The sequence below is a fragment of the Oncorhynchus gorbuscha genome, linkage group LG17 (genome assembly GCF_021184085.1).
Source record: "Oncorhynchus gorbuscha isolate QuinsamMale2020 ecotype Even-year linkage group LG17, OgorEven_v1.0, whole genome shotgun sequence".
Taxonomy (NCBI): Eukaryota; Metazoa; Chordata; class Actinopteri; order Salmoniformes; family Salmonidae; genus Oncorhynchus; species Oncorhynchus gorbuscha.
The window spans coordinates 39,434,818-39,452,069 of NC_060189.1; the positions used below are offsets into that span (position 1 = coordinate 39,434,818).

A 17,252-nucleotide genomic window follows, 5' to 3' on the forward strand; every position below is an offset into this window, starting at 1 on the left:
TGGATTTATAACTGGTTGACCCTCCTTTGGCAGCAATAAAAAAAAATTAAAAAAAGATCTGCACAATGGTCAGGAGGAATTTTGGACAATTCCTCTTTACAAAACTGTTTAAGTTCTGCAATATTCATGGGATGTCTGGTGTGAACCACTCAAGGTCATGCCACAGCATCTCAAATCGGGTTTAGGTCAGGACTGGGCCACTCCAGAAGGCATATTTTCTTATTTTGAATCAATTATTTTGTTGATTTACTTCTGTGTTTTGGGTCGTTGTCCTGTTGCATCATACAACTTCTGTTAAGCTTCAATTGGAGGACAGAGAGCCTTACATTCTCCTGAAAAATGTTTTGATAAACATGGGAATTCATTTTTCTGTCGATGATAGCAAGCTACTTTACTTTACAGTTTGGGAGGAGGTTTTGATGTTGGTGTGCTGTGCCTTTTTTCTCCACACATAGTGTTGTGTTCCTTCCAAACAACTCAACTGTAGTTTAATCTGTCCACAGAATATTTTGCCAGTAGCGCTGTGGAACATCCTGGTGCTCTTTTGCAAACTTCATACGTGCAGCAATGTTTTTTTTGACAACAGTTGCTTCTTCTGTGGTGTCCTCCCATGACCAGCATTCTTGTTTAGTGTTTTATGTATCGTAGACTTGTCAACAGAGATGCTAGCATGTTCCAGAGATTTCTGTAAGTCTTTAGCTGACACTCTAGGATTCTTCTTAACCTCATTGAACATTCTGCGCTGTGGTCTTTCAGGCATCTTCGTAGGACAGACACACCTAGGGAGAGTAGCAACAGTGCTGAACTTTCTCCATGTCATAAGGTGAATGCACCAATTTGTAAATCGCTCTGGATAAGAGCGTCTGCTAAATGACTTAAATGTAAATGTAAATTTATAGACCATTTGTCAAACCGTAGACTGATGAACATCAAGGCTTTTGAGACAATTCTGTAACCCTTTCCAGCTTTATGTAAGTCAACAATTCTTCTGAGATCTCTTGTGTTCGGGGCATGATTCACATCAGGCAATGCTTCTTGTGAATAGAAAACTCAAATTATGTGAGTGTATTTTAATAGGGCAGGGCAGCTCTAACCAACAACTCAAATCTAGTCTCATTGATTGGAATCCAGGTTAGGTATCTCCTGACTCCAATTAGCTTTTGGAGAAGTCATTAGCCTAGGGGTTCACATACGTTTTCCAACCTACACTATGAATGTTTAAATGATGCATTCAATATAGACAAGAAATATTTGAAAACCAATTTATGCAGAAATCCAGGTAATTCCAAAGGGTTCACATACTTTTTTTGTATATACACTACCGTTCAAAAGTGAAGAGGAGACTCCGGGATGCTGGCTCTCTAAGCAGAGTTTCTCTGTCCAGTGTCTGTGTACTTTTACCCATCTTAATCTTTTCTTTTTATTGGCCAGACTGAGATATGGCTTTTTCTTTGCAACTCTGCCTAGAAGGCCAGCATCCCAGAGTCTCCCCTTCACTGTTGAGACTGGTGTTTTGCGGGTACTATTTAATGAAGCTGCCAGTCTCAAACTAGACACTCCAATGTACTTGTCCTCTTGCTCAGTTGTGCACCGGGGCCTCCCACTCCTCTTTCTATTCTGGTTATAGCCCATTAGTGCTGTTCTGTGAAGGGAGTAGTACACAGCATTGTACCAGATCTTCAGTTTCTTGGCAATTTCTCACATAGAATAGCCTTAATTTCTCAGAACAAGAATAGAGTGACGAGTTTCAGAAGAAAGTTATTTGTTTCTGGCCATTTTGAGCCTGTAATCGAACTCATAAATGCTTATGCTCCAGATACTCAACGAGTCTAAAGAAGGACAGTTTTATTGCTTCTTTAAAAATCAGGATGACAGTTTTCAGCTGTGCTTAACATAATTGCAAAAGGGTTTTCTGATGATCAATTAGCCTGTTAAAATTATAAACTTGGATTAGCTAACACAACGTGCCATTTGGAACACAGGGGTGCCGGTTGCTGATAATGGCCTCTGTACGCCGGTGTAGATATTCCATAAGAAATCTGCTGTTTCCAGCTACAATAGTCATTTACAACATTAACAATGTATTTCTGATCAATTTGATGTTCTTTTATTGGACAAAAAAGGTGGTTTTCTTTCAAAAACAATGACCCTAAACTTTTGAACGATAGTGTATACATATCTCTGTCTCATATCTCTGTCTGTCTGTGTGTATCCTTTTGTGTGTGTGTGTGTGTGTGTGTTGGGGTCTAATCTACCTCCTCTGCGCCCGGTAGCCCGCCATGTCCAGGAGATTTTTCCTGGGAAACGAGCGGAACAGCTTCTGCACCTGCTGTTTCCATGACAACAGCCGCTTCTTCTGTGTCTCAGTGAACGCCTGAGGGAGGAGAGGGGAAAGGAGAGGTTGCAGGGCCAAAGAATAGGAGAAAGACCATGACATAGGGTTTTGCAGTTCAGCTTTGTTAGTTTATTTGTATTTTTTTATGGCCCCACTACACTAGAAATATACTGAACAAAAATATAAACGCAACATGTAGTGTTTGTCCCATGAGCCGAAATAAAACATCCCAGAAATTCTCCATATACACAATAAGTTTATTTCTTTAAAATAGAGCACAAATTTGTTTACATCCCTGTTAATGAGTATTTCTCCTTTGCCAAGATAATCCATCCCCCTGACAGGTGTGGCATATCAAGAAGTTGATTAAACAGCATGATCATTACACAGTACAAACGACTTATGGTGACAATAAAAGGCCACTCTAAAATGTGCAGTTTTGTCACACAACACAATGCCACAGATGTCTCAAGTTGAGGGAGCATGCAATCTGGATGCTGACTGCAGGAATGTACACCACAGCTGTTGCCAGAGATTTGAATGTTCATTTCTCTACCATAAGTTGTTTTAGAGAATTTGACAGTACGTCCAACCCGGCCTCATAACCACAGGCCATGTGTAACCATTATTATTATTATTTTTTTAAACCTTTATTTAACTAGGCAAGTCAGTTAAGAACAGATTCTTATTTTCAATGACGGCCTAGGAACAGTGGGTTAACTGCCTGTTCAGGGGCAGAACTACAGATTTGTACCTTGTCAGCTCGGGGGTTTGAACTTGCAACCTTCTGGTTACTAGTCCAATGCGCTAACCACTAGGCTACCATGCCAACCCAGGACCTCCACATCCAGCTTCTTCACCTGCGGGATCGTATGAGACCAGTCACTTGGACAGCTGATGAAACTGAAGAGTATTTCTGTCTGTAATAAAGCCCTTTTGTGGAGAAAAACACATTCTGATTGTCTGGGCTTGCTCCCGGCGCCCAAGTGGGTGGGTCTATCCCCTCCCAGGCCCACCCATGGCTCTGCCCTTGCCCAGTCAGTTGAAATCCATTGATTAGGGCCTAATGAATTTATTTCAATTGACTAATTTCCTTATATGAACTGTAACACAGTAAAAGCGTTGAAATGGCTGCGTGTTGCATTTACATTTTTGTTCAGTATACCTTTGTATTTTTTACAATATCCAGCTTTCACACTTGAGCTGAAACAGAATGTAATATATGTCTAAAATGATGTGAGGTTATGAACACACACACAAAGGCAGAGTCAGTTTCCCCTTGAAATGTAGATGACAACTGCTGCTCTAATGTGAAACATTCACCCATTATATAAATAAGGGTCTGAAGAACTGTATTAAGAAAAGTATTCTCTCTCTCTCTCTCTCTCTCTCTCTCTCTCTCTCTGTCTGTCTGTCTGTCTGTCTGTCTGTCTGTCTGTCTGTCTGTCTGTCTGTCTGTCTGTCTGTCTGTCTGTCTGTCTGTCTGTCTGTCTGTCTGTCTGTCTGTCTGTCTGTCTGTCTGTCTGTCTGTCTGTCTCTGTCTGTCTGTCTGTCTGTCTGTCTGTCTGTCTGTCTGTCTGTCTGTCTGTCTGTCTGTCTGTCTGTCTGTCTGTCTGTCTGTCTGTCTCTGTCTGTCTGTCTGTCTGTCTGTCTGTCTGTCTGTCTGTCTGTCTCTGTCTGTCTGTCTGTCTGTCTGTCTGTCTGTCTGTCTGTCTGTCTGTCTGTCTGTCTGTCTGTCTGTCTGTCTGTCTGTCTGTCTGTCTGTCTGTCTGTCTGTCTGTCTGTCTGTCTGTCTGTCTGTCTGTCTGTCTGTCTGTCTGTCTGTCTGTCTGTCTGTCTGTCTGTCTGTCTGTCTGTCTGTCTGTCTGTCTGTCTGTCTGTCTGTCTGTCTGTCTGTCTGTCTGTCTGTCTGTCTGTCTGTCTGTGTACCTCATGCAGAAGGCACTTGTCAATGAGCTGCATATAGGAGCTGATGTTCTCTTCATCTGGCCTGGACACCAGGAGCTGTGTGCAAACTGGAGAGAGGGGAGAGAGAGAAGGGGGAAAGGGAGGACGAAAAGACAGAAGAGGGTAGAAAAAGAAAAAGAGAGCGGGTGAATTACTTTCCCCAAAGCAGGGGGATTTAAGGACACAGGGTTTGAGCAAGGGAAACGTGGCCACACTGATTTCCATATTCCATATTTCTTCCAAAATGTCCACTGTTTGTTCAGTACATAGCACTGAGGTGGTTAGGGAGAGGAAGGGAAGACTATGGGAAGTCAAGAAACCAAAACACCCACATACTAGAATTAAGCAATTAGGCCCGATGGTATGGTATATGGCCAATATACAACGGCTAAGGGCTATCTTACAATTGTTTATTTTAGTATGTTTTTCTTTAAATTTTTATTGATAGTCAAATAAAATGTTGCATGTCCACATTCAGTAAAGTTAAATTGCTTTCAGTCTCCTAATGCCCAAAAACAAGTAAACGCAAAAAGCCTTATGAAGTTGTGTTTTGTATCATCATCATGAAACATTTCCAGAAGTCAACACAGGCTTCCTATTAGGCTAAATTACAATATTTGGGACCATATGGTGGACTAATGAAAAATATGAAAATGGTTTTGAAGGTAAATAGTGACCACATTGTGACACCAGGTGTTTGGTTTCTTTCTGTGCAGTCTATCACACAAATGTGACATGCGAGTGACAACGTTACGACAACTTAATTTCCCAATCTATGGGACTAGATCCTCTACCTTTGCCCATGACGCGAGTGAACTGGCCGGGGATGTCCCCCTCGGCGATAAGGGTAACCCCTGTCTCCCCTTCCCCTCCTCCGGGGGCCAGGTGAGAGCCCGGGGCGGCGCTGCTCTTCCCCTCAAGGCTCAACAGGGGTTGCTGTGTGGTCGAGGAGGGCAACGACTCGTCGCTGGCCACAGCCTTGATGGGCGTCAGGATCATCTGGTGGAGCTCGGCAAGAGGGGCGCGCAGGTTACTCCCTTCCAACACGTCCTGGGAAAGGAGAGAGAAAATTAAAGGGAAAGAGAATGTGAGAGAGAAAAGGAAGGAGGAGGGAACAAAGTGATAGAAGGAGAGAGAATTAAGGAATGGGAGCAAGAGAGGGAAGGTCACAAAGGGGTACAGTAAAGATGGAGTGAAAGAGAGGAGAGCAGGGGAGGAGGAGATATAGCAGAGAGAAGGGAGAAAGGAAATTAGTCAGCATGATTATAATTTCATTTGATTTATTTATTTTTATTTCACCTTTATTTAACCAGGTAGGCAAGTTGAGAACAAGTTCTCATTTACAATTGCGACCTGGCCAAGATAAAGCAAAGCAGTTCGACACATTCAATGACAGAGTTACACATGGAGTAAAACAAAACAAACATACAGTATAAACAAGTCTATATATGATGTGAGCAAATGAGTTGAGATAAGAGAGGTAAAGGCAAAAAATGGCCATGGTGGCATACAATATAGCAAGTAAAACACTGGAATGGTAGATTTGCAGTGGAAGAATGTGCAAAATAGAAATAAAAATAATGGGGTGCAAAGGAGCAAAATTAATTCATTAATGAAATACAGTAGGGAAAGATGTAGTTGTTTGGGCTAAATTATAGGTGGGCTATGACAGGTGCAGTAATCTGTGAGCTGCTCTGACAGTTGGTGCTTAAAGCTAGTGAGGGAGATAAGTGTTTCCCGTTTCAGAGATTTTTGTAGTTCGTTCCAGTCATTGGCAGCAGAGAACTGGAAGGAGAGGCAGCCAAAGCAAGAATTGGTTTTGGGGGTGACTAGTGAGATATACCTGCTGGAGCGTGTGCTACAGGTGGGAGATGCTATGGTGACCAGCGAGCTGAGATAAGGGGGGACTTTACCTAGCAGGGTCTTGTAGATGACATGGAGCCAGTGGGTTTGGCGACGAGTATGAAGCGAGGGCCAGCCAACGAGAGCGTACAGGTCGCAATGGTGGGTAGTATATGGGGCTTTGGTGACAAAACGGATTGCACTGTGATAGACTGCATCCAATTTTTGAGTAGGGTATTTTGTAAATGATATCGCCAAAGTCGAGGATTGGTAGGATGGTCAGGGTATGTTTGGCAGCATGAGTGAAGGATGCTTTGTTGCGAAATAGGAAGCCAATTCTAGATCTAACTTTGGATTGGAGATGTTTGATATGGGTCTGGAAGGAGAGTTTACAGTCTAACCAGACACCTAAGTATTTGTAGTTGTCCACGTATTCTAAGTAAGAGCCATCCAGAGTAGTGATGTTGGACGGGCGGGCAGGTGCAGGTAGCGATCGGTTGAAGAGCATGCATTTAGTTTTACTTGTATTTAAGAGCAATTGGAGGCCACGGAAGGAGAGTTGTATGGCATTGAAGCTTGCCTGGAGGGTTGTTAACACAGTGTCCAAAGAAGGGCCAGAAGTATACAGAATGGTGTCGTCTGCGTAGAGGTGGATCAGAGACTCACCAGCAGCAAGAGAGACCTCATTGATGTATACAGAGAAGAGAGTCGGCCCAAGAATTGAACCCTGTGGCACCCCCATAGAGACTGCCAGAGGTCCGGACAGCAGACCATCCGATTTGACACACTGAACTCTATCAGAGAAGTATTTGGTGAACCAGGCGAGGCAATCATTTGAGAAACCAAGGCTGTCGAGTCTGCCGATGAGGATGTGGTGATTGACAGAGTCGAAAGCCTTGGCCAGATCAATGAATACGGCTGCACAGTAATGTTTCTTATCGATGGCGGTTAAGATATCGTTTAGGACCTTGAGCGTGGCTGAGGTGCACCCATGACCTGCTCTGAAACCAGATTGCATAGCAGAGAAGGTATGGTGAGATTCGAAATGGTCGGTAATCTGTTTGTTGACTTGGCTTTCGAAGACCTTAGAAAGGCATGGTAGGATAGTTATAGGTCTGTAGCAGTTTGGGTCAAGAGTATCCACCCCTTTGAAGAGGGGGATGACCGCAGCTGCTTTCCAATCTTTGGGAATTTCAGACGACAGGAAAGAGAAGTTGAACAGGCTAGTAATAGGGGTGGCAACAATTTCGGCAGATAATTTTTAGAAAGAAAGGGTCCAGATTGTCTAGCCCGGCTAGACAGGGGGGGTAGGGGTCCAGATTTTGCAGCTCTTTCAGAACATCAGCTGAACGGATTTGGGAGAAGGAGAAATGGGGAAGGCTTGGGCGAGTTGCTGTGGGGGGTGCAGTGCTGTTGACCGAGGTAGGAGTAGCCAGGTGGAAATCATGGCCAGCCGTAGAAAAATGCTTATTGAAATTCAATTATGGTGGATTTATCAGTGGTGACAGTGTTTCCTATCTTCAGTGCAGTGGGCAGCTGGGAGGAGGTGTTCTTATTCTCCATGGAATTTACAGTGTCCCAGAACTTTTTTTGAGTTAGTGTTGCAGGAAGCAAATTTCTGCTTGAAAAAGCTAGCCTTGGCTTTTCTAACTGCCTGTATATAATAGTTTCTAGCTTCCCTGAACAGCTGCATATCACGGGGGCTGTTCGATGCTAATGCAGAACGCCATAGGATGTTTTTGTGTTGGTTAAGGGCAGTCAGGTCTGGGGAGAACCAAGGGCTATATCTGTTCCTGGTTCTAAATTTATTGAATGGGGCATTTTTATTTAAGATGGTTAGGAAGGCATTTTAAAAAAATATCCGGAATCGACGAAAGCAGATAGTCACACGGATAGCAGCTAGCTAGCTGTGAGAGCCAGGTATGAATGTCCAAAGTTAGCGTTTGAAGTCCAGGGACATGGAGAGAAAAATAGGTCCGGTATGTTCCGTTCCGAGCCGCGCCATACAAAACTGGCGATAGATTTTCGAGCTAAAGGATAGCCGTGGTTAGTCGAATACTAACGATTAGCCAGTAAAGAAGCTAACTAGCTTCTGATTAGCTTCTGGCTAGCTTCTATGGAAGATTACAGATGAGGTAAATAATACTTAAAAAAATTTTTTATAAATATAAATTGGTGAGGCGGGTTGCAGGAGAGTGTTTTGAAGATGAGTTTATGGAAAATAAAAAAATATATAAAAAGGTATGTGAAAAAAAGATGTAAATATATATATATATATATATATATATATATATATATATATATATATATATATATATATATATATATATATATATATATATATATATGGGACACGACAAGACGAGGATAAAAGACGTCTGAACTGCTATGCCATCTTGGAACGATATGATATAATGAAGGTGCTTCTTTAACATAAAAGAGACATATGGTACCAAACATTTTCCGGACCGTTACAGTAAGGGAAACAAATACTCATAGCCCAGAGGAGGATCATTCTAGAAGTCTCTGTCAGTCCTTTCTACAACAGCGGCTGTCAGGCGGCGGGATATTTTGGATATGAAAGGGAGGAAACGCTCTCCGACCTCATCAGCAAAAATACACACATTTCACTACTATCCTGTCCGTTCTGCCTGCATCCCAAATGACATCCGATTCCCTATATAGTGCACTACTTTTGACAAATTTGGACTCTGGTCAAAAGTAGTTCACTATAGGGAATAGGGTGCCATTTTGGATGCATCCTCTGTCCAGTACTGCTGCTGGTAGTCAAATCCATATCTGAGCCCTTAACATGAGTGGCAAGCAAGCGCATAAAAACTTGAAATACCAAGCAACAGGTGTCTTGTTTCACCCCCAAACCATACAAATGTAGCGCAGAAGCACATTTTTGAATGAAGAGCCCCTGGTGAAAAGGTCAGGCTTGAATTTAGAAGGCCCTATAAGAGAAGACACCCCGCTGGGACCTTGACAGCCATTGTCCGAGACCCTTATAGAGACAGGGTTCAGACGTCATCTCAAATCAAATCAAATTTTATTCAACACATACACATGGTTAGCAGATGTTAATGCGAGTGTAGCGAAATGCTTGTGCTTCTAGTTCCGACAATGCAGCAATAACCAACGAGTAATCTAGCTAACAAATCCAAAACTACTACATTATACACACAAGTGTAAAGGGATAAAGAATATGTACATAAAGATATATGAATGAGTGGCACAGAGCGGCATAGGCAAGATGCAGTAGATGGTATCGAATACAGTGCCTTGCGAAAGTATTCGGCACCCTTGAACTTTGCGACCTTTTGCCACATTTCAGGCTTCAAACATAAAGATATAAAACTGTATTTTTTGTGAAGAATCAACAACAAGTGGGACACAATCATGAAGTGGAACGACATTTATTGGATATTTCAAACTTTTTTAACATATTAAAAACTGAAAAACTACTACCCTCTCCACTACTGTTCCATCGATGTGGATAGGGGGGTGTTCCCTCTGCTGTTTCCTGAAGTCCACAATCATCTCCTTAGTTTTATTTACGTTGAGTGTGAAGTTATTTTGCTGACACCACACTCCGAGGGCCTTCACCTCCTCCCTGTAGGCTGTCTCGTTGTTGTTGGTAATCAAGCCTACCACTGTTGTGTCGTCCGCAAACTTGATGATTGAGTTGGAGGCGTGCGTGGCCACGCAGTCGTGGGTGAACAGGGAGTACAGGAGAGGGCTCAGAACGCACCCTTCTGGGGCCCCAGTGTTGAGGATCAGCGGGGTGGAGATGTTGTTACCTACCCTCACCACCTGGGGGCGGCCCGTCAGGAAGTCCAGTACCCAGTTGCACAGGGCGGGGTCGAGACCCAGGGTCTCGAGCTTGATGACAAGCTTGGAGGGTACTATGGTGTTGAATGCCGAGCTGTAGTCGATGAACAGCATTCTCACATAGGTATTCCTCTTATCCAGATGGGTTAGGGCAGTGTGCAGTGTGGTTGAGATTGCATCGTCTGTGGACCTATTTGGGCGGTAAGCAAATTGGAGTGGGTCTAGGGTGTCAGGTAGGGTGGAGGTGATATGGTCCTTGACTAGTCTCTCAAAGTGAGTGCTACGGGGCGGTAGTCATTTAGCTCAGTTACCTTAGCTTTCTTGGGAACAGGAACAATGGTGGCCCTCTTGAAGCATGTGGGAACAGCAGACTGGTATAGGGATTGATTGAATATGTCCGTAAACACACCGGCCAGCTGGTCTGCGCATGCTCTGAGGGCGCGGCTGGGGATGCCGTCTGGGCCTGCAGCCTTGCGAGGGTTAACACGTTTAAATGTCTACTCACCTCGGCTGCAGTGAAGGAGAGTCCGCATGTTTTCGTTGCAGGCCGTGTCAGTGGCACTGTATTGTCCTCAAAGCGGGCAAAAAAGTAATTTAGTCTGCCTGGGAGCAAGGCATCTTGGTCCGTGACTGGGCTGGTTTTCTTTTTGTAATCCGTGATTGACTGTAGACCCTGCCACATACCTCGTGTCTGAGCCGTTGAATTGCGATTCTACTTTGTCTCTATACTGACGCTTAGCTTGTTTGATTGCCTTGCGGAGGGAATAGTTACACTGTTTGTATTCGGTCATGTTTCCGGTCACCTTGCCCTGATTAAAAGCAGTGGTTCGCGCTTTCAGTTTCATGGGAATGCTGCCATCAATCCACAGTTTCTGGTTTGGGAATGTTTAAATCGTTGCTATGGGAACGACATCTTCAACACACGTTCTAATGAACTCGCTCACCGAATCAGCGTATTCGTCAATGTTGTTGTTTGACACAATATGAAACATATCCCAGTCCACGTGATGGAAGCAGTCTTGGAGCGTGGAATCAGATTGGTCGGACCAGCGTTGAACAGACCTCAGCGTGGGAGCTTCTTGTTTTAGCTTCTGTCTGTAGTCAGGGAGCAACAAAATGGAGTCGTGGTCAGCTTTTCCCGAAAGGAGGGCGGGGGAGGGCCTTATATGCATCACGGAAGTTGGAATAGCAATGAACCAAGGTTTTACCAGCCCTGGTTGCGCAATCGATATGCTGATACAATTTATGGAGTCTTGTTTTCAGATTAGCCTTGTTAAAATCCCCAGCTACAATGAATGCAGCCTCAGGATATATGGATTCCAGTTTGCAAATAGTCAAATAAAGTTCGTTCAGAGCCATCGATGTGTCTGCTTGGGGGGAATATATACGGCTGTGATTATAATAGAAGAGAATTCCCTTGGTAGATAATGCGGTCAACATTTAATTGTGAGGAATTCTAAATCAGGTGAACAGAAGGACTTGAGTTCCTGTATGTTGTCGTGACCACACCACGTCTCGTTAACCATAAAGCATACGCCCCCGCCCCTCTTCTTACAAAAAGATGTTGGTTTCTGTCGGCGCGATGCGTGGAGAAACCAGCTGGCTGCACCGACTCCAATAGAGTCTCTTGAGTGAGCCATGTTTCCGTGAAGCAAAGAACGTTACAGTCCCTGATGTCCCTCTGGAATGCTACCCTTGCTCGGATTTCATCAACCTTGTTGTCAAGAGACTGGACATTGGCGAGTAGTATGCTAGGGAGTGGCGCACGATGTGCCCGTCTCCGGGGCTTGACCAGAAGACCGCTTCGTTTGCCTCTTTTACGACATCGTTGTTTTGGGTCGCAGGCTGGGATCCAGTCCGTTGTCCTGGGTGGAAGGCAGAACACAGGATCCGCTCCGGGAAAGTCATATTCTTGGTCGTACTGATGGTGAGTTGACGCTGCTCTTATATTCAGTAGTTCTTCTCGACTGTATGTAATGAAACCTAAGATGACCTTGGGTACCAATGTAAGAAATAACACGTAAAAAAAACAAAAAATTGCATAGTTTCCTAGGAACGCGAAGCGAGGCAGCCATCTCTGTCGGAAGTTAATCCTGGATAAGTGGACTCTCTCTAGTTGAAAAAGTGTATTTTCTCTACCTGTGTCCTCTTCATCTGTACTGATCTAAAATAACTGACAGGTGAGCAAGCCATCAAATGAAGAGCTACCGTGGCTGTGTCTAAAAACATTACTAGCAGTGTAATCTTTTCTTCCTCCAGCCTCGTTTCCTCAATTCTTTTACCACCCTCTCGAAGAGAAATGGAAGGATACAAGGTCTCTCACTTGGCCCTCTTCCTCATGACTAGACAGCTAGTCAGCTAGTCAGACATACTGTATTGTTTTTACCTGTCAAGTCTTTTCCACTCAGCACAGACAAAGAGAGGAAAAAGAAAAAAAGAGCAACTGCCCAGACTTCAGTTGACCGATCCTTTAGACAGGAAGTGAAATGCTGACCCCAATTGTCTGCCTATTTCACTCAGGCCCAATCCCAAATTGACCCTGACTATCACAGATCTGAGAGGATTTGACAGCTGTAAGCAATATGGTAATATTGCTCACTTAACCATATTACTTATACCTATCAAATGTTCTTAGATTTCAATAAGTGCATAGGGAGAAGGTTTCAGGGGTTGATTTGGGATTGGGCCTCACTTAGCAAAACATTGTAGAAGCTTCGTGACAACTTACTCAACCTAATAAGTTGACAGCTTGCACCACTGACCTTCTCTAGGCAGCGCAGCATGTTCTGGCGCTCCTTCAGTTTGTGGATGCTGATGACTATCTTGTGGCGCGCCCCTTTGGTGACATTCTGTAGAAAATTAATATAATTTCACTCTCAACATTCCTTCACCACAAACACACACCAACGACAAGTTAAAGAAATACATAATGAAATAAATAAATAATAATAAATAATTAATCAACGTGTTCAACTGAACATTTCTGAATCACTTTACTTACAACCTCCCATTAAAAAAATAATACTACTTTATAACTTGTTATAAGCATGAATGAGCCTTTATAATATCCTGTTACAACTCTTACAATACCGGTTCTTGTCTATCAGCTCTTTGAGTAAGACGACAAAAGTACAGTACTAGAAACTGGAGACAGACTTTCACTACCGTAACAATTCCTTAAAATTGCCTTTATGCTCCTAGTAAGTTTCCTTAGGTATTCCTTGTTGCTACTGACCTGTGATTCCAGCTGTTGTTCGGTCAGTGACATCATCTCGTCGTACGTCATGGTGGAGAATAGAGCCGCATACTTGTGGAGACGGAGGCTTTTCAGCCAGGCCGGCACATCTGTAGGCACACACATCAGACAAATATCTTAGGCACAGCTGTAGTAAGTCAATGTAACGACACTGATATGAGTGTCCTTTCTGACATTCCCTCTCACCATTAAAACTCTCCTAGTGTCTCAGACGCCGTCCCAAATATCATCCTATTCCCTATTTAGTGGATTACTTTGGACCTGGGCCCATAGGGACTTATCCCTTCAACTCTTATCCTTCAAGTCAAAGCCGTGATGTAAAACACTGAGACCATGACCCTTTTTAGACCTCCTCAGATGTCGGTCGCTAGCTAAGGAGTTTTGGTTCTATCGTTTGCTTTGTATGTTATGTGGTGAGTGTGAATGTCAATTACATTAGATGTATTTTATTTTACTGCTTTAAATCACATTTCATTGTCACAGCATACTGTATTGGTAACACAGTACTTTAACGGTGTACGTCACACTTAGATGCAAACACCAGGCTCTAAATAAAGCCTAAAATGGCCTTCTTTCTTTCTACTAGAAAAGGGCAAAAACATTGACCCCAAGCAAAGGCAAACAATATCAGAAACCTCCACTGTTAGCTGGTTGTACCATTCATGCTCGTGTTCACAAAGTTTCGAAGTAGGAGTGCTGATATAGGAGCAGTTTTGCCTTTTAGACTGTAATGAATAAGAGTATATGGATTAGATCGGCACTCCTAGTCAGAGATACAGTCTGAATAGGAGCCCCGATGCTTAGGACTACTTGTGCATATTGGTAATGGTTCAAGGTTATACGGGGTACACTAGGAACCAGATGTCACTGTATCTGTGTCCTGAGACTGCGCTTGCAACAGGGTCTTATAGAAAGCCATATATAGGCAACATCAGAGACCGATAAGAGCATGTACGCTCCTGTCCTGACAGTACTCTGTCGTTGCTAGTCAAGCCATATTGGAGCCCTTAACATGAGCGGTGGTGGCGCATAATAACTTAAAATACCAAGCAATGGGGGTCTTGTTTCCTATTGCCCCATTCACTCAAGTGCTTGCACAGACAAGATGCGGGGGCCAACCAAACCAACCAATCAATACTTGGCCCAGAAGTCACCAGGTACAGTATTCGTACCGAACCGTTAGGTATGGGAACCTTGGTTCAGTCTGCACTGTGAACCCGAATGAATACATTTTAAAAAAGGAACAAAATGAAAAACACTAGGTCTATAGGCTATGCCTACGCTGCATTGTTGGCCTATGTTTGTTGAGTAAATCTGAACTGAAAAAAACATTTCAGAATATTCCATTAAAACAACTAGTGCCTATGCTCACGTTGTAATCAAAGTTCAAATCTGAATTGGCACATTTCAAACTGTCCATTTGTGAGGCACAGCAGGGCACTTAGTTCTGTCCAATGGCGATTGGTGGGTTTGATAAAACAGAATTCGATGAGAGTTGTGAGATTTGTGAATAAAACGTTAACAGTATGTCGCCACGCTCAACGAGAATTATTTTTGCAGTTGCCAACACCTGTATAAAACATTAGGAATATCTTCCAAAAAATTGAGTTGCCCCTTTGCCCTCAGAACAGCCTCAATTCATTAGGGCATGCACTCCACAAGGTGTTCAAAGTGTTCCACAGGGACGCTGGCCCATGTTGACTCCATTGCTTCCCACAGTTGTGTCAAGTTGGCTGGATGTCCTTTGGGTGGTGGACCATTCTTGATTCACACGGGAAACTGTTGAGCGTGAAAACCCCAGCAGCTGTGCAGTTCTTGACACACTCAAACCGGTGCGCACCTACTACCAAGTACAAAATGTATCCACTCATTACTGCAAGTCGCTCTGGATAAGCTAAATAACTTAAATGTAAACCCCCCTTTCAAAAGATAAGTCTTTTGTCTTGCCCATTCATACTCTGAATGGTAATAGTCTCAAGGCAATTCCTTCTTTAACCGGTCTCCTGGATGGATTTAACAAGTGACATCAATACAGAATGCAGGTGAAAGTTATGTCCTGGAAAGATGTTTTGAACACTCCGTGTATGTTGACATATTTACGCCGATGTCACCCCAGTATACAAGAGCAAGACGGAAACGCAAAGAAACACCACAACAACGTCTCCCCTCTACATTCAAGCAACCCTTCTGACCGGTCTAAAGAAATTACAAGAGCAGGCTATGTAGGCTATGTTTATATATTTTTGTATCTGAAATGAGAATAGGGTGATTCCGCACCTCGTGAAAGTGATCGAGCCATGTTATGAACTTTACTCTTGCATCCATTTCAGCAAACAAGTAGTACCCACTTTATATAAGCAGGCTAAAGCTTTCAATTAATTGGCCAATGCACCCTGCGCTTACTTAACTTGTTGAATCTAGGGGTCTTTTTATTTTAATTTTATTTTTAAATAACGTTCCCAAAGTAAACAGTTTCAGGACCAGAAAATAGAATATGCATATAATTGACAGCTTATGAAATGATAGAAAACACTAAAGTTTACAAAACTGTAAAGATATTGTCTGTGAGTATAACAGAACTGATATTGCAGGCAAAAGAATGACAAAAATCCAATCAGGAACGCAGTGGTTTCTAAATAAGAGTCCCTTCCTATGCTTCCCTATTGAGCAGTGAATGGGACATCAACGAGATTCCTTTTACTATGACTTCCTTAATGTGTCTAGTATCACAAGACATAGTTTAAGGCTTTTATTTTGAAAAATGAGCCTGAGCGACAACATTGCGTCAGTGTCCACCTGATGGCTCTTTGTGTATTTCTCACGCAAAAGACAGTTAGCCATTTTTCCACCCGGTCTTACTGAAAAAAGCTCTGTCCCAGTTGATATATTATCAAATAGATATTTGAAAAACACCTTGAGGATTGATTATAAACAACGTTTGCCATGTTTCTGTAGATATTGAGTTAATTTGGAAAAAAGTTGTAATGACTGAATTTTCGTTTTTTTTTTCTTAGCCAAACGTGATGAACAAAACGGAGCGATTTTTTATATTTTTGGAAAAACTGAACATTTGCTATCTAACTGAGAGTCTCCTCATTGAAAACATCCGAAGTTCTTCAAAGGTAAATGATTTTATTTGAATGCTTTTCTTGTTTTTGTGAAAATGTTGCCTGCTGAATGCTAGGCTTAATGCTATGCTAGCTATCAATAATCTTACACAAATGCTTGTGTAGCTATGGTTGAAAAGCATATTTTGAAAATCTGAGATGACAGGCTAAGCTTGTGAGTGAATATATTTCTTTAATTTCATTTGCGATTTTCATGAATAGTTAACGTTGCGTTATGGTAATGAGCTTGAGGCTATGATTACGCTCCCGGATACGGGATTGCTCAATGCACAGAGATACCGTGATGAGATCCTGAGGTCTATTGTCGTGCCATTCATCCGCTGCAATCACCTCATGTTTCAGCATGATAATTCACAGTCCCATGGCTTGGAAGCTGAACATTTCCCAGTTCTTCCATGGCCTCACTAGACATGTCACCCATTGAGCATGTATGGGATGTTCTGGATCTACGTATACGACAGCGTGTTACAGTTCCCGCCAAAATTCAGCAACTTTGCATAGCCATTGAGGAGTAGGCAACATTACACAGGCCAAAATAAACAGCCTAATCAACTAAACGTGATGGAAATGTGTCACTCTGCATGAGGCAAATGGTGGTCACACCAGACAGATACTGACTGGTTTTCTGATCCACGCGCCTACCTTTTTTTTAAGGTATCTGTGACCAACAGATTAATATCTGTATTCTCAGTCATGTGTAATCCATAGATTAGGGGGTGCGTGCTCAGTCCCCTCCTATACTCCCTGTTCACCCATGACTGCATGGCCAAGCATGACTCCAACACCATCATTAAGTTTGCCGACGACACAACAGTGGTAGGCCTGATCACTGACAACGATGAGACAGCCTATAGGGAGGTCAGAGACCTGGCAGTGTGGTGGCAGGATAACAACCTCTCCCTCAACGTGA

At 43.0% G+C, this 17,252-nt stretch overlaps 1 protein-coding gene across 4 annotated transcripts in view; it reads right to left on the reverse strand.

The window, feature by feature from the left end:
* The window catches only part of LOC124001550 (protein Smaug homolog 1-like), a 136,620-nt gene that overhangs the window by 59,456 nt on the left and 59,912 nt on the right, over positions 1–17,252 (reverse strand). For all 4 annotated transcript variants that reach the window (XM_046308435.1, XM_046308434.1, XM_046308437.1 and 1 more), the window contains 5 exons: positions 13,194–13,303; positions 12,721–12,807; positions 5,077–5,332; positions 4,265–4,350; positions 2,256–2,374 (listed from right to left, as the gene is read on the reverse strand). In XM_046308435.1, the coding sequence (XP_046164391.1) occupies positions 2,256–2,374; positions 4,265–4,350; positions 5,077–5,332; positions 12,721–12,807; positions 13,194–13,303 (658 nt within the window). The remainder of the gene's footprint in view (positions 1–2,255; positions 2,375–4,264; positions 4,351–5,076; positions 5,333–12,720; positions 12,808–13,193; positions 13,304–17,252) is intronic.